The sequence below is a fragment of the Curcuma longa genome, chromosome 15, assembly GCF_044706935.1.
Source record: "Curcuma longa cultivar G26 ecotype Majalengka, Jawa Barat chromosome 15, ITB_CL_G26_1.1, whole genome shotgun sequence".
Taxonomy (NCBI): domain Eukaryota; kingdom Viridiplantae; phylum Streptophyta; class Magnoliopsida; order Zingiberales; family Zingiberaceae; genus Curcuma; species Curcuma longa.
Window position 1 is genome coordinate 11,236,246 of NC_133875.1, and position 15,224 is coordinate 11,251,469.

At 32.8% G+C, this 15,224-nt stretch overlaps 1 protein-coding gene across 3 annotated transcripts in view; it reads right to left on the bottom strand.

Annotated features, from left to right (window-relative positions):
* LOC141846146 (cyclin-dependent kinase E-1) overlaps positions 1-14,072 on the bottom strand; it is a 51,929-nt gene extending 37,857 nt beyond the window's left edge. For all 3 annotated transcript variants that reach the window (XM_074734143.1, XM_074734142.1, XM_074734141.1), the window contains exons 1-10: positions 13,772-14,072; positions 10,089-10,199; positions 6,791-6,894; positions 6,598-6,640; positions 6,429-6,527; positions 3,229-3,298; positions 3,068-3,162; positions 2,916-2,949; positions 2,760-2,844; positions 2,598-2,675 (exon numbers count right to left, since the gene is read on the bottom strand). In XM_074734143.1, the coding sequence (XP_074590244.1) occupies positions 2,598-2,675; positions 2,760-2,844; positions 2,916-2,949; positions 3,068-3,162; positions 3,229-3,298; positions 6,429-6,527; positions 6,598-6,640; positions 6,791-6,894; positions 10,089-10,199; positions 13,772-13,972 (920 nt within the window). In that variant the 5' untranslated portion in view covers positions 13,973-14,072. The remainder of the gene's footprint in view (positions 1-2,597; positions 2,676-2,759; positions 2,845-2,915; positions 2,950-3,067; positions 3,163-3,228; positions 3,299-6,428; positions 6,528-6,597; positions 6,641-6,790; positions 6,895-10,088; positions 10,200-13,771) is intronic.
* Positions 14,073-15,224: the final 1,152 nt, after the last annotated feature.

Genomic DNA, 15,224 nt, shown 5'->3' on the forward strand with positions numbered 1-15,224 from the left:
GGCACACGATTAAGCTCCTCTTCCATAACATCTCTAGGTTAGCCATCAACTTCTCTTCTACTTTCTATATTTCATCAATCCATCAAGACACAAGTGTTCCATCCATCTTGAGAACTCCACTAGGTAAATCTCCAGGTTCTTCTTCTTCTTCCACAAATCCACCAAGGCACAAGGGTTTCATCCAGCTCTTCTATAACTACTCTAGATCAATCTTTGGCTTCTTTTTCTAATCAGTTCATACACCATTCATGCAAGGGACTGATACCCAAGCAAAGAACAATATTTTAACATTGCCTCATACTAAAGATATCATAAATTTTAAAACTTGAAGGGTGAAATAACTCATGAGAGGTCACGGAGTGAAAAGGATATATTAAAGTTGAAACCAAGGATTGAAATATTGAGTCAAGCTAGATTTTTATTCCTTAGTCAGCTTAAGTTGTGTCATCAACAACAAGTATCAGTCTCAATTAGGGTGCCAAGTATAGTTGTCAAAGGGGTGCCGAAGGAAAAGAGAGGAGAAAGAACACCAGTATTAGAGCAAGAGGAAGAAGACAGGAAACAAGGAAGCTTACTTGGAGTGGATAGATATTACATGGAAGCTAGTGTTGGGGGATGCTAAGGTTTCAATACGAAGGTATAAGGTTCGACACAAAGGAGAGGTATAGAGCTTCTTGCGTCGCGACTTCTTGCATCTCATTGTAAAAAACTATTTATTTAAAGAAGTCAAAGTTTCTCATAGAAGACACTAATAAAGGAAGCATCTCGCAAGTCCCCACCGCATGTCATATCAATAATTTTGCATGTCCACAATGAGAAGAACAAAAAGTTTCACCATGTCGATCAACATGGCTCGTGATTAGACAGTCGTTTCAACATCCACTCCTGAAACAATAAGTTATACCAAGCAAGAAGATGGGTACAATGAGTTAATACAAAGAAAGAAGATGGGTAAGATGCAATATTATCCACATGAGAATATGAGAATGGAGATTGTGTACCATTTGAAATCTACTCAAGAGAAAGATTATATTATAAGAGGGATAAGACTAATGTATCCTTTTGAAATTTCAACTAATAAAGATAGAAGTGTTGAAAAAGAACTTAGGGTCCACTCTGTGAGACAATAGTCTTAAATCACGCACAAAAACAAACAAGAGATGATGAAATATAATCTAACGATACTTCAACTTAAGATGGAGAGGCGAAAAAATCTTGAATATTATTGTTTTTAAAGAAGAAAAAAATCAAGATCTCTTATGATTTGCTTTTCTTACTCATGTCATCATCATCATTATTATTATTATTATTATTATTTTAGAAATCAATAGAGGTTGGGGTTCAAGTGTGAAGTCTACAGAACAAAACAAGAGAAGCCCAAGCACAAATGAAGGGAATGGGTGTGCACAGAGAAGTTTGTTTTACTAGTGATTGGTAGCAAGGCAAGAAGGTGTGATGTTGTAGATCAACTATAGGGAGATTAAGACTTTTTGGTTTAAATTTAGAGAAAAATAAGTCTAGAATTTAATGCCCATGGAGTAAAGGGAAAAAGACAAATTTCACAATGGCGAGAGAAGAAATCTAGAAGATGAAAAAAAAATAAGGCTTCATGATGTAGAGAGGAGATTGGGAGCACGATAGAAGGAAAGGTGTTGTGCCATGAATTAAAGTATCATTTCATGTCGATCGGCATTGATGAAACATTTTATTTCGCCTATTAATTGACATGTCAAACCCTTGAGGCTGACAAAAACCCCACAACCTACACAAGTCTTTTGTGAGAGTGTGGTGGGATATTAGCATAGGAAAATCATCTAAGCACATCTACAATGCTTTCGCAAGTCTACCATGATATAATGGAGGTGTTCCTATTGCCTAAGGCACAAGAATCTTTAGTTGACACAACAAAGAGGTTCCATCGACACGGACATAAGTCTTCTATGAGAGTGCATTGTCATTTAGAAGTTTTTGACAACAGCGACATTCAAAATCAGGTGAGATCCAGCAATCTTAACTCCAAGTGAGATCAGAAGGTTCCTCAAGGCGATAAGGACTTCCTCACAAGGCAGCAAGGTCTTAATTCCTTTGCCCTTCTCGTCTATGAGATTTTGCAACGATGCTTCTTCTCATGGCTTCACTGCGACATCCCAAAATGAAAAGCTATTCTTCTTCCTACTCTCCTTCCCGACTTCCACCATTTCTTTTGGTGTTCAACATACCATCCGGCACTGGCACGAACACCAATGTCGATTGGTTCTAGCTGGGGATCAAAAGCCCAACTTGGAACAAGAATCCAAACCTTGATTGAGCCATCATACTAACTCATGGCCTCCTCCCAAGAAGATTGGAGAATGAAAACCTAGCTAGGAAAAGAACGCTTTAATAACTGGAGGGAGAATACTGTATTGTATGATTATTGACAGAACTACTACATGCTGAGACTAAATCCATTCAGCAAGTAAGTAATTCAAAATTTCTTAAACATTTAATGGCTCTGACACATACAAGCATAATGCTATTAGCAGGGAACCAAAATAATAGTATACTGACTGTTTTTACTATGGAACTGGATAGTAATAACTAAAAAAATTACATACTCCAGCATCTTTGATAGGAGATCATACGCAGGGCTTTTCTGTGGCAAATTAACAAAATTATGCAGGCCATGGTTCTCACTGCAGTGGGAAAAAAAAAGATTTACAATTTCTTAATACTGAATGAATAACTTTACTTTGTAATTGGGATATAGGACAACTCACTATTTATGACCCTGAATATGCTGCTGGTCATTTTGCCAATATGGAAGATTAACCAAAGTTGGCCATCTTTCAGGTGTAGGATGCCCTGAAAAGCATTGTTGCATATAAAACAATGTGAAAGGTAGTGCTAAACAAATATAGAGAACAACCTTTTACCTAGAACCTTGAATATCTTGTCCAATTGGTCAAGCTAAGAAGACATTTCAGAATTTAGAAACAACCACTAAATATAATTATAGCAAGTAAACTTAAAAAAGCCTATTCGACAAAGGTGCCATCAAACACCTTAAAGTCATGAATAATGATACCTGAAAAGGGTTAGGAGTAGCTTTGACTTCTACTCCTTGGAATAATGGTTTCAAAGTCAATAACTCAGCAAAAATGCATCCAACAGCCCACATATCTAATTGCAATGTAAGGATCTTAATAGAAAATGCATTATAGGTTAAATTATGATGTACTAGGATACCAACAGCACTTGTGTAGTGTTTTGCTCCAAGCAACAGCTCAGGAGCCCGGTACCAAATAGTTACTACAACCTGTAAATTGACAAAGTACAAAATTAATTAGCTTACTAGTAAGATACTATAGCCATCAACAAAATTTTTTATAGAAGCGCTTAGCTAAAGGTTCTAAAAAAGCACAAAAGCATTAGAAGTCTTTGTCATAGTGCATGAGTACCAAAAGAAAGTCATAGTCCATAGTACAATTTTGCCTATTTTGTTTATTGTTTTCTTTGAAGATAGTGAGTGCCTATGTTTTTTATTCTCTTTTCTGATAGTACATAGGTTCAAAATCTCAAACCATGTTGTAGTTTAAGCCATGTTGGAGTTTTGGTCTTTTGACTCGAACGATTTTATTTTGGTATTGTACCAACATTTTGATATATGGTATCAGTAATGGATTGGAGGTTGAAAGAGGAAGGAGTTAAAGTAGAGGAAGAAGATATTTTTTGTGTCAAATAGTATTGAATTTCGGTAATTTACTGGAACAATACATTATGACCATTTCGCCCAGGAGAGTACAAGATTTCAAATCATGGATAGTACATAGAACATAATTGCAGACGACAATGACAATTAACAAGCCTAGAATCTTAACTGTTTAGAATAGGTTACATTGATTTTATCCTAATAATTGAACTTTATAAGGCTAATATAGGTGCCTAACAACTTACATATAATTACAGCATGATTCATTTGTTCATTCCTGTTAATACTCCAAAGAGAAACCATTTGTTATTCTACCTTTATCTAAATGTCACTCACTTATATGGAAGATTATCCAATCAGCATTTGACTCAGTTATCAAAATTTTAAAAAAAAAATGGAAGAGTTCAAAAAATATATGTCCTGAATGGAAAACCTCATAAATTAGCATATATCTTGTTATGAGAGGCAAATTTAGCAAAGCAAGCAAGTGTCTAAAAGAGTTAATAAAACTATACCTGGCTGACTCACACAAAGTCATCTAGCATGTACTTTAAACTAAGGTTTGAAATCTTGAATTGTGTCACAATTTCTATATTTCACTTAAACAGCACAATATTAGTATTGCATCAGTGTAGATGAGTGACGCTATTAGTGAGTTGGAGACAGAGGGAGGAAGAAACACTGGAGGAAAAGGTGAAGAGAAAATAGCTAGCTAGCGTTAGGGTTCATTCTATGATGGAGTTTCAGTTCCTAACTAAAATAGTAGGGTTTCAATATGGTTACCCTTTGGTATGCAGAAGAAGTATACCAAAATTAATTTAGATAAATTTTATTTCTTTAATAATTATTCACTTAACTTTTACTTATAGAAAAGCGACTCTAGCAATTAGATAATATTAAATTTTAGTATATTATTCAGCATCTCGACATATTGCTAACATGTGTTAAAGCATACCCAGATTAATTTGAATGAGTAAAACTCATTTAATTCTTTTGCATTGATTTTATACTTTTAATAAAGTTATATCAATATAATTTCTTTCAATTTTACTTTTATGTTGAGATAACTTTATATAAATTTTACTCATAATACTAGCTAATAATAATAGGAGATAGAGCTCAATGACGTAAAAAGATCTAAATATCCGACCCACCTAATAGGATAAGACTTGATTGTTGTTGTTGTACTCATAATACTAACTAATAAAAAGACTTATTATAGGCAATCTAACATGAGCAAAATTATAATTAAATTATATTCATATAATTTGAAATATAGTTTATGTCAATTTTAAAACTAATTAATTAAATAAATCTGTTTAGTTAAAGAAAAATTAAAAAATAATAATAATATAAAACTTATTTATAATTATAAAAATCAATGAAAATAACATTCTTCCAATTTAATCAATTGCATATCATACATTAAGTAAACTTAAGAAAGTTTAAGAATTAACATCCACACTCTTTCTCCCACTTTATGGATTAAAATATAAATTCTAAACTAATCAATTAATTAGCCCCCTTCAACCAATGTCCAAATTCTTCCCTCACTTAATCTAAATAATTAAAATTTGAAAACCCCACCCCAAATCCTGACCCCACAAATTTAATTAGAATCATGACTCACCCAAACTCCACCCAACAAATTAATCCATAGGACCACCTACACGTATACACCCCCTTCGTCTTCCTCTCGAAAAGTGACCAGACCTCATGAGCCCATGCAACATCGCCTACAAGCCCTTATGACCTTGATCTCTCCCTCATTACTTGGTCAAATCAACTTACTGTCTGCTCTTCAATAGGGCTTTTTGTGCCTTCCACAAGTTTTTTTTATGTTACTTCTTCCCGAAGCATACAAGATTATTGATACTAGTATGAATTGAATGAGAGAAGATGAATCATATTGACCTGCGTAACATGTTCCCCATATGGACTTGTAAACATGTGCTACCTAGAATGGATAAATTTTCAAGTTTTGGTAAAGTTTACCAAAAAGTTACCAGCTCAACCTATAAATTTTCTTCTCATTGGCCGTTGAGATATATATGTGTTCAAAAAACCCTAACAAATTTAGTTAGAATAATGACTGACCACTCACTTAAACTAAATTAATCCAAAGCACCACCCACACATATACACCCCCTTCATCTTCCTCTTAGCAAGTGACTTCATCTTCCTCTCGGCAAGTGACTAACAGACCTCATAGGCCCACACAGCATCGCCAACATGCCCTCATGACCTTCATATCCCGTCTTTACTTGATCAAATCAACCCAGCACCTCCTCTTCAAATTGGTCTTTCCATGGCTTCCTCAATGTCTCTGGGGCCACTTCTTCACGTACCACACAAGACTATTGGCGCTAGAATGTGTTGAACAAAATGATGAATCTCATCCGCTACTCTGTTGACCCAAGCAGCACATTAAAAGTGCAATAATAGTTTATCGATGCCAACTAGTGTAGAGTATCATTCCTCATATGGGCCTATAAACGTTGTGTTGCCTAGCATGACATAAATTTTTAAGCTTTTGTCAAGTTTGCCAAAAAAAAGCTACCAGCTTAACCAATAATTTTTTTTCTCATTAGCCATTGAGATATATGTGTGCAAGAATAACTAAAAACTTAAGAAGCCAATCAAGCATTCAAATCAACACTACTTGGTGACAAATCATACTGAGGAACTAGAAATCAAAAAAAAAAAAAGATATATTACATGTTACAATGATATTTACCCCATTTTCATACAACGGTTTTAGTGGAGCTTGATATATTCGGGCAAGTCCAAAATCAGCAATCTTTACGACTCCATGTTCTTCCCCCTCCCCCATCACCTAATTCACATTGGAGACAAACATATAAACTGAGGTAATTTCTTAAAATTAGAAACCTAGACATATATACCAGAATATTTGAAGGCTTGAGATCCCGATGTATAATCCAGTTACTGCACAAAAAAATAGAAGATTTTAAAATTCATCGATCTCTTTCTCATAAAGCAATAATAGCAGTCATAGAAATGTTCTTAAATTGAGTAAACAACAACAATTACAGAAGTAAAAAAAATCAAAAGTAGAACTGCATATATAATCCCTACCTGTGAAGATAGTTCAGACCATTAAGCAACTGCCAAAGCAATGATTTTACAGTGTATTGGTGAATAGGGTGATTGAGCTTCTCCCGGTGATGTCTTATAATTTCCTAAGAATAAACAGGGCAATATTGATTACACACATAAAAGATATTAATCCATATGTATATAAGCTAAAGCTCAACCCGCATATCGATGCCAACTATGCATTTAAACATCGATATAATGAATTAAATATTGTCATATGTTTACAAATGGATCTAATTGGCACAATTAAATATGTTGTAGTGTATATTTAGTAAGACAATTGTTAAAATAGAAGATAATGAGTTACCTATAATGGAAAGTTTTAATATTTAATATAATTTTTGCAAAAGAACAATAGAGATATTTTACATAGGATATAAATAGGATGGTTAAATGGAGGAGGACATCAAGTGTTCTTTGTGATCGTAAAGTACGTCTGAAGCTTAAGGGGAAGTTTTATAAATGAAGCTAAATGTTAAAGCTATGAATCGAGCACACGAGTAAAAGATGAGTTGCTTAAATAAGGATATTAAGGTGGATGTGTGAACATACGAGAATATTTAAGATAGTATGGACATGTAAATAGGCAACTAATAAAAGTTCAGGTTAGGCTATATGATATCATGACAAAAACACACATTAATCAAGGAAAAAGAAGATAAAAAAAACTTGATTAGCAATGATAATCAAATAAAATTCATTTAAATATAGCATAAAATTCATTTACATATAGATCAGGAAATAGTAGGGAATTGAGCCCAACAGTATAAGAGAATCCATATAGCCGACCCCACTTAGTCGGATATTTGGTACGCTTTAATGGAAGCATTTAACATTTTAAATTTAATTAACTTACAAATAACCTTTAAGATAATTATTTTACTTATAATTATATATTGATATTGTACTTTAGACTATTTATATAGTATTCAAGCATGCATTGTACTAATCCTTGTAATTAGTTCAAATAATGTATGTCTTAAAAATACTTAAATAATTTGAGGTTATACCTATGAAAAAATAATCTTTGAAAATTTTTCTAAAGAGTCATATATTTAGAATTTTAAACATGAAGTAACTTTAATTAAATTATATAACAATTCCATTAGCACCTTAGGCTTCACCATTCAATTAACGTATGTCTATGTGTAAACAAGTTGCAAACAATTGAATGGCAAAAATTTAGAAAACTTTAATTATTGTATTGCTCTCTTTCTCATTAGGTCATATAACTCCCATTTCAATAATTTTTATTAAAACATATTTATTATATTTTGTCAATACATTTATTTTTTTCATAATTTGATTTAAATTAAATTTTATATATCTTACTATTTTGATTTATTTTATTTATTAAACTATTTTATTTATCTGTATATTACTGTGATTTAATTATAATTATAGTGATGTTGTTTAACTAGATTTTTTAATTTATCACAAATAAGTTGAAATTTTCATGGTGAAAATGCACAATATTGTTATAGAAAATTTTATTTTTGTGTATCTTATTTATTTACCTTTTAGTAAATTTTGTAATTTCAATATAATTGTAACACTGTTCATATTTATTCTCTACTCATTCTGCATGTAAAATGTATTTCAAAATTAGTAAATCCTATTAATTTTATCTCATTTTAAATTTTGAGCGAATATTTTAAAATATTAAAATTTTAAGAGAAAAAAATAGATTTTATAATTAATAAATTATTTTAAGATATTAAAATTATAGAAAAGAGTTCAATTTTCTAAAAGAGTTTATTTAGTTTTACATCCATGGTACACTTCTTGCTATCTTGAGTGGTTGTGTGTGTGTGTGTATATAATTTCACATTTGCCAAATTTAATTTTTCAATTATGTCATTCTAAAACCTCAAATCTTGTACATATGTCATTGGAGAGTTTATATCTCTTGGAAGTGCCTCTGAATTTATTACTTACTGCTATTTAAAGCCTCAAATCTTGTACATATGTCATTAGAGAGTTTATATCTCTTGGAAGTGCCTCTGAATTTAATTACTTACTACTATTTCTCTTACTATTTTTTTAATATATAAAAATCATCAACGCCAAATTGAGTTTCCCAACTATTTGAAGTCAACTACATAAATCTTATCTCGTATTAAGCTCTATCAATAGCTATATATTCCTACTAATGTTGAAACTAATTAAATCACTTTTATTACATTGAACAATGTTTTCTTTAGTTTCCTTGTACTCCTTGCACCTCCAGTGAAATCAATGCTTCAATGAATTGGTCATTTTTGAACATCTCTATACCATTTCAACATATCATCTATATTCTATAGAATATTTGTATTTTTATTTTATCCTTTCTATCAACTCCACACATGCATCTTGGCGTTCTCATTTCTACTATTTAGATGTGTTTGTTTTTTCCTGATAATCCAATTCTCATATATATACAATAAGAAATATTCCTTTTAGCTTAGAAGGGACATGACAATCACACAAGGCTTTATAAGTTCCTCTCAATCTTATTCAATGATTGATTGAAGATATCTAAAAAGCCAAACAAAGATTTCATGCTCATCAATCTTAGTATCACCTTGATTCATTTCTTGTTACTAAGACTACAATTTATATATTCCATTTTTATTTTACTTAAATTAGCACCTTTATAATGTTTTCCTTCACACTCAAGCTTTCAATTTAATTTAATTATAATCTAATTAATTAACATAATGTATCTATTAATAACATAGCCTAGGAAGTTTGTATTCGATATTATAAGTTAATTCATCTAAAATTAATAGGGATTTAGAGCTGACCATTTAACAAAAATATGTCACTCACAAGCTCTAGCAATAGTAATAATATGAAAACACATATCTTTTATCACATAAATACAACTTTTCATTCTTCTCTAAAATTCACCAAGGACTATATCATAAGCTTTCTTTGAATCAATAGAAGCTCTAACGCTAATAATTCATTGAATAAATACCTTTTATCACATCAATATAACTATTCATGTCCCTTCTCCAAAACTCATTGTAAATGTTATCCAGTCTTCATCATAAGTTTTTCTAAGTCAATAAAAATCTTGGTTTATCATAAGCTTTGTCATAACAATTTCAACAGTAATGTCAACCATAACTGAGTAATAATTGTAGTCAAATTGTTATTGTTTTTAATTAAAACATTGATTAGCTAAATTTTATCACATGCTAATCATTCTCATTAGTGCAATTCATGTTTAAAAAAGTGAAAATGTGTATGAAAATTGTTTTCTTTATAATGTGATCAGAATACTCACATAAAGGTCATGTTCAGCATAATCAAATGCAAGATAGAGCGACATATCCACATGATTGATGTGTACATTCACTAGTTTGACAACATTTTCGTGACAAGTTTCTCGCAATAGCTGCAATGACAAGAAAATAATATGAGAAGATATGTAGAGTATCACATGGTATGCATTTACTTCTCTTTCTACAACAAAGAAAATTTGTTATGTATCCAAGACAGAATCATAAGCAATTGACAGTTTGTGAGCTCATAGAGAGCATTCTTTAATGATAGTGCTTGATCTCAATATAGAAAATGGAGCGACATGGGAGAGAAGAATAGCCCTATTCTAGAAAAGCAGGCCAGTAAGTAGCCACACAAGATATAACGAAGGGCAATATTGCTTCTACTTATGTCTGCATAAAGATAATGTGGGCTAAACCAATATAGGACAATACCCCTATATTGCTTCTACTTCTTAATATCCTTGTTATGACCAGTTCATTACATTTGCTTAGACTTATTTTAATGAAAATAAATAAATAAACAAACAAAATCCATGGATTGCTTCGGAAAACATGCAAAATTTTCATTTGCATCCATCGTTTAGGATTAACATGCCTTGTATGTGTTATATACATTTTGTTAATATATATTTTAAGGTGATAAAATATTTTATATGCAATTACATCATTTAGGATTTTTAATTTAATTTGTTAAGTGATAGATGGTTTTTGTATTGCTTAGGTTGATTAACTTAATATTTTATGTAGTATATATAAACTTAATACATTTTAGTACTCAGGCACAATCTTAAGAATTCTTGTCAATATATTTTGAAACATATGGACCGTATATGCATTATGTGGTGGGACCCATACACCTGCATGCTTTTGAAAATCCTTAAATAACATTTTTTTTCAGCTAGTTGGGCTAACTCATTCTTTGCATATTTATTTAAGAACCTTAAAGTTTTTGCCTTTAAGAAACTATATCAATTAGATTTCTTAATTAAAAGTTACTTTTATCATGTTCAAATAAATGTGTGTCGAAATGAATTATCAATTTTACTTTTAATCTACTTCCACTTATTTTTAAATGTGTCAAAATGGGCCAAGTGTCGACACAATAAGATGCTCATTGGCACAACCAACATTTCCTCACATCAATATTAGTGAATTTCAGTAATTTATCGGAACAAGTACATTTCAACCATACCGCTCAACATGCTAGGCAATTTATGACAAACCTATAACTGACGAAATCCATGAATCTAAAGTCGACAAATCAAAAGGCAAAAGTTGTTGGAGAAGAGATGACATCTTGGAGAAGAGGCTAAAGTTTCACTAAAAGACAATCAAAAGAATAATCATAAATTGAGTTTTGTTTGTAGCATGGTTTAAAATTTACCATTCTGCTAACTGCCTGCACCGCGGGCCGCTGCAAGGTCGTGACAGGGTTGCCTGCTGGCACATGGGTCACAGAGGGGACTCCCGTAAGCGCATGGGTCGCGACTGGGCCCATAGGCGAGCGGGTGGGATGTAGAAAATAAATTTAGGTTAATAATTTCAATCAACTCCTAGCTATAAATAGAATAATCTAACCAAGCTTAATCAACCCTACTAAAACTATCTATTAATTTATATATATATATATATATTGTATTTGTTTTAATTTCAAAAATATATAATAAAATTTTTACCATATGGAGGCGTCGTGATCCCGTATTTTTTCCTTTTTAAAAAATTTATTTTATTTTTATTTTTTATATTTTTAATTTTTTTAAAATATTTATTTTTAATTAATATATTTATATTTAAAAAAATATAAAACCATATCGGCACGGCAGGATACAATACTGAAACTGTATCATTCCGATCATAAATCGATTTTAAATCATGATTTGCTCTGATACAGCTTGAGATTTTAAATCATGATTTACAGTAGTAAGTTGTTGCTATGCAAGAATAGTTTGATAAGAAAATCAAGTGGATAGAGGTGGAGTGATCAATGAGGATCTCATGGAAGAGATAGAGGTGTAAATGGTGGCAAAGTTCCAAGCACTCATTGTAGTTGCAACAAAGAGAATTAATGAAATTTCAAGCATGGAACTCTACCTCTATTCCAACAGAGAGAAACATATGCAAAACAGGGGTTAGGTGAGAGTGATAAAAAGTTGGGTGGCAACTAAAATACTCACTGATGTGGTCCGCAATGACTAAGGGTTGCTTTGGATCATGAATATGAAAGTAAAATCCAATTCCACAATGTGTCACCAGTCAGGATATGGTATGCAACTAGTTTCTTAACCAACATATCTACATGCAATAGTAGAAATATTCTAAATGTTGTTGGAATCAGGTTCCCATGATCAGCTTTGTAACCAACTATTATGCGCGTAAGATTGGACCGTTGGAGATTGATAATAAATGGGTTGCTAATGAGAAAAGAGCAATGAGATTGTTTGACCACAATTTAGAGAGGAGAGAAGGAGAGGAAGATAACTTTCTTCTCTTGATGAACCCCTTCTTGTTGAATGCATTAAATATGCATAAAACATATTACAATTAAGTGTTCTCTACTCCTCGACTCAGAATATGAAAACTAAGAATTCTCCCATTACACATACAAGTCATATTCTCACTATCAACTATCAGGTCAATGATCATAATTCATAACACAATGTGTTCCTAGTGAAACATTTTGTATTTTAGTTATACTATTTTTTCCTTTTCTCTACTTTCTTTCATTTAAATTATTTATAGTTATCGTACTTTATACATATTTTGCATGAATTATTACTAGTTATTATGAAGGCCATAAACAAATGCCAAATAAGTAAGAATGTTAAGGCATAAGCAAGTATAATATTATTGAGCACAAGTTACCAAACATATTGGAAATTAAGTGGCAAAGATTATTAGTCAACATATTTTGTTATCTTTACATCTGTGCTCTAGCAATCTATTGTTTTTCAGGCCATATAATCCATAAAGATACGAGGGGCCAATTTAGGACAATATCATAAAATCCATTCAACACATCTAACGCGCTAAATTGCTCCTTTCCTTTTTACATATGAGTGTGTATGTATCAGTGAAGCCCCAACTGACCAAAAAATCCAATACTATAAGGAGAAGTTATAATCAATGTAGTTTGATGATCCCACACTATGGTCGGAAAAAAAATAGATGACATCAAAGCTTATTTTGATTCCTTTCAAGATTCTTGGTTGGACATTAGTTAATTCCAAATGGCTCGGCTATTCCAAAGTAACTACTTCACTGTAAATAATTCCATCTTCTACAATGTTCAATTTACCCTTCAAACGAGTGGGATATCTCATAATCACCTCCCCTACTTTACATGGGCAAACCTTTGTGATCCGTGGAAATAAAATAAACACATTATCAACTCGAATTAGATTTAGTTATAGAAAAGAAGATTATTTAAGATGAAAATGCAGTTCTACAGCCTGAAAACCTAGATTACAGGCAGTTGTCCCAGTCCGAAAATCCAGAGAGAAGATATAATATCACTTTATGCAATGGAAAACCAGACTAATCAAGTAAAATGTTGATTTTAGACTCGATGTGGGAAATAGCCCCCCCCCCCCCCCCCCCCCCCCCCCCCCCCCCCCCCCCCCCCCTCCCTATTTTTTCGCCTCGGAGGACAAATAAAATGGAAGCATGGAGGAAAGAGGCGCACCATGATCTCACGAATGGCGGTGGGAGATACTCCATCGCCCTCCTTCGATTGCTTAAACTTTTTGATGGCGATGCAGCCCTTGCGGTGGCTGGTCCGTGCCAGGAACACCAGACCGTAGGTTCCCTCTCCGATCTTACCGACCAGATCGTATTGCTGCAACCACGCTGGGCGATTCCCGCCGCCGCCGCGAACGTCGCCCATCCCCAAAGGACCAGCAGGAGAGTACTGCACCTGTTGTCGTCCACGGAGCGTCTCTCCCACTTTTTGCGCCTCGTTTCGCCTTAATGCTAATTTCTCTTCTTTTTTTTTTTCTTTTTTCTGTAAATAATGTCGCAGAAACAATGCACCTTCCTTTAAAATTACTAAAATTTCTCTCCCCCCAATTCAATTTATCCAATTTATTATTACCAAATCAGTAATTAATTAAATATTTAAAATACTCTTTAACCCAGGTGATTAACTATCCAATCAAAATCAAAAAATATAAATAAATATAAAAATATGACAATATCTATTTGATATGAAAAAATATAACCGATTCAAGATCTGGATAAATGGATCAAAAGTATTATCTGCAAATAACGTTTTGAATATTATTCCAATTTACTGAAATAAACTAATTAATTAATTATTAATTAAATAATTAATGATTATTAAATTATTAGTAATTATTTAATTACTATTTAAATAACTCGATAGTGGGAAACTGAAAAGAAGATCTTCGTAACATGGCGCATGAGCTACCAGACTGAATATGAGCAGATGAAGGCACAAGCCCTTGGCTCAAATGGTATGCAAAACATTATTAATCAGATTAGAGTGATATTCTTTCTTGAAAGTCCACAGATAGGGACGACCAATGAACAGGATGCGGCATACAAGACTCTCAAGTCCCTGGTATGTACTAAGATGTCTTATACAGCTGTTCATAGATATACTGTAGATTACTTCCACCTTGCATCAAAGTGTGGGAGAATGTGGGCAACAGAAGAATTATCCACTGAATTCTTTACTAAGTTACCCAGGCCACTAGGAGACAGGATTGAGAAGGCATTTAAAGCCAAGTACCCCACAAATACCATCGGAGTGCCTGGACGCATAATATTTACCCGGAGATTTATTCAAGAAATGTGCCAGGAAGCCCATTTCCAAAGCCGAATGAAAAGAATGAACATGTGTGGTAAAACACCTGTTCACGGGGTATATGGAGGACATGGGAAGAAATTCGGGGCAAGGAAGAGCACATCCTACAAGGGGAAGCCTCACTCCTCACATGTCAGAATTGCAAAACGGAAGCACCTCAACCTCAGAAAGAAAAACTGTCGGTGCTATGCTTGCGGAGAGGAAGGACACTACGCATCAGAATGCAAAAACCCAAGGAAGTTGATGCACAGGGTTTCAGTTTTGGAATCCTTAAATCTGGAAAAAGACTATGATATAGTATCTATTGGTG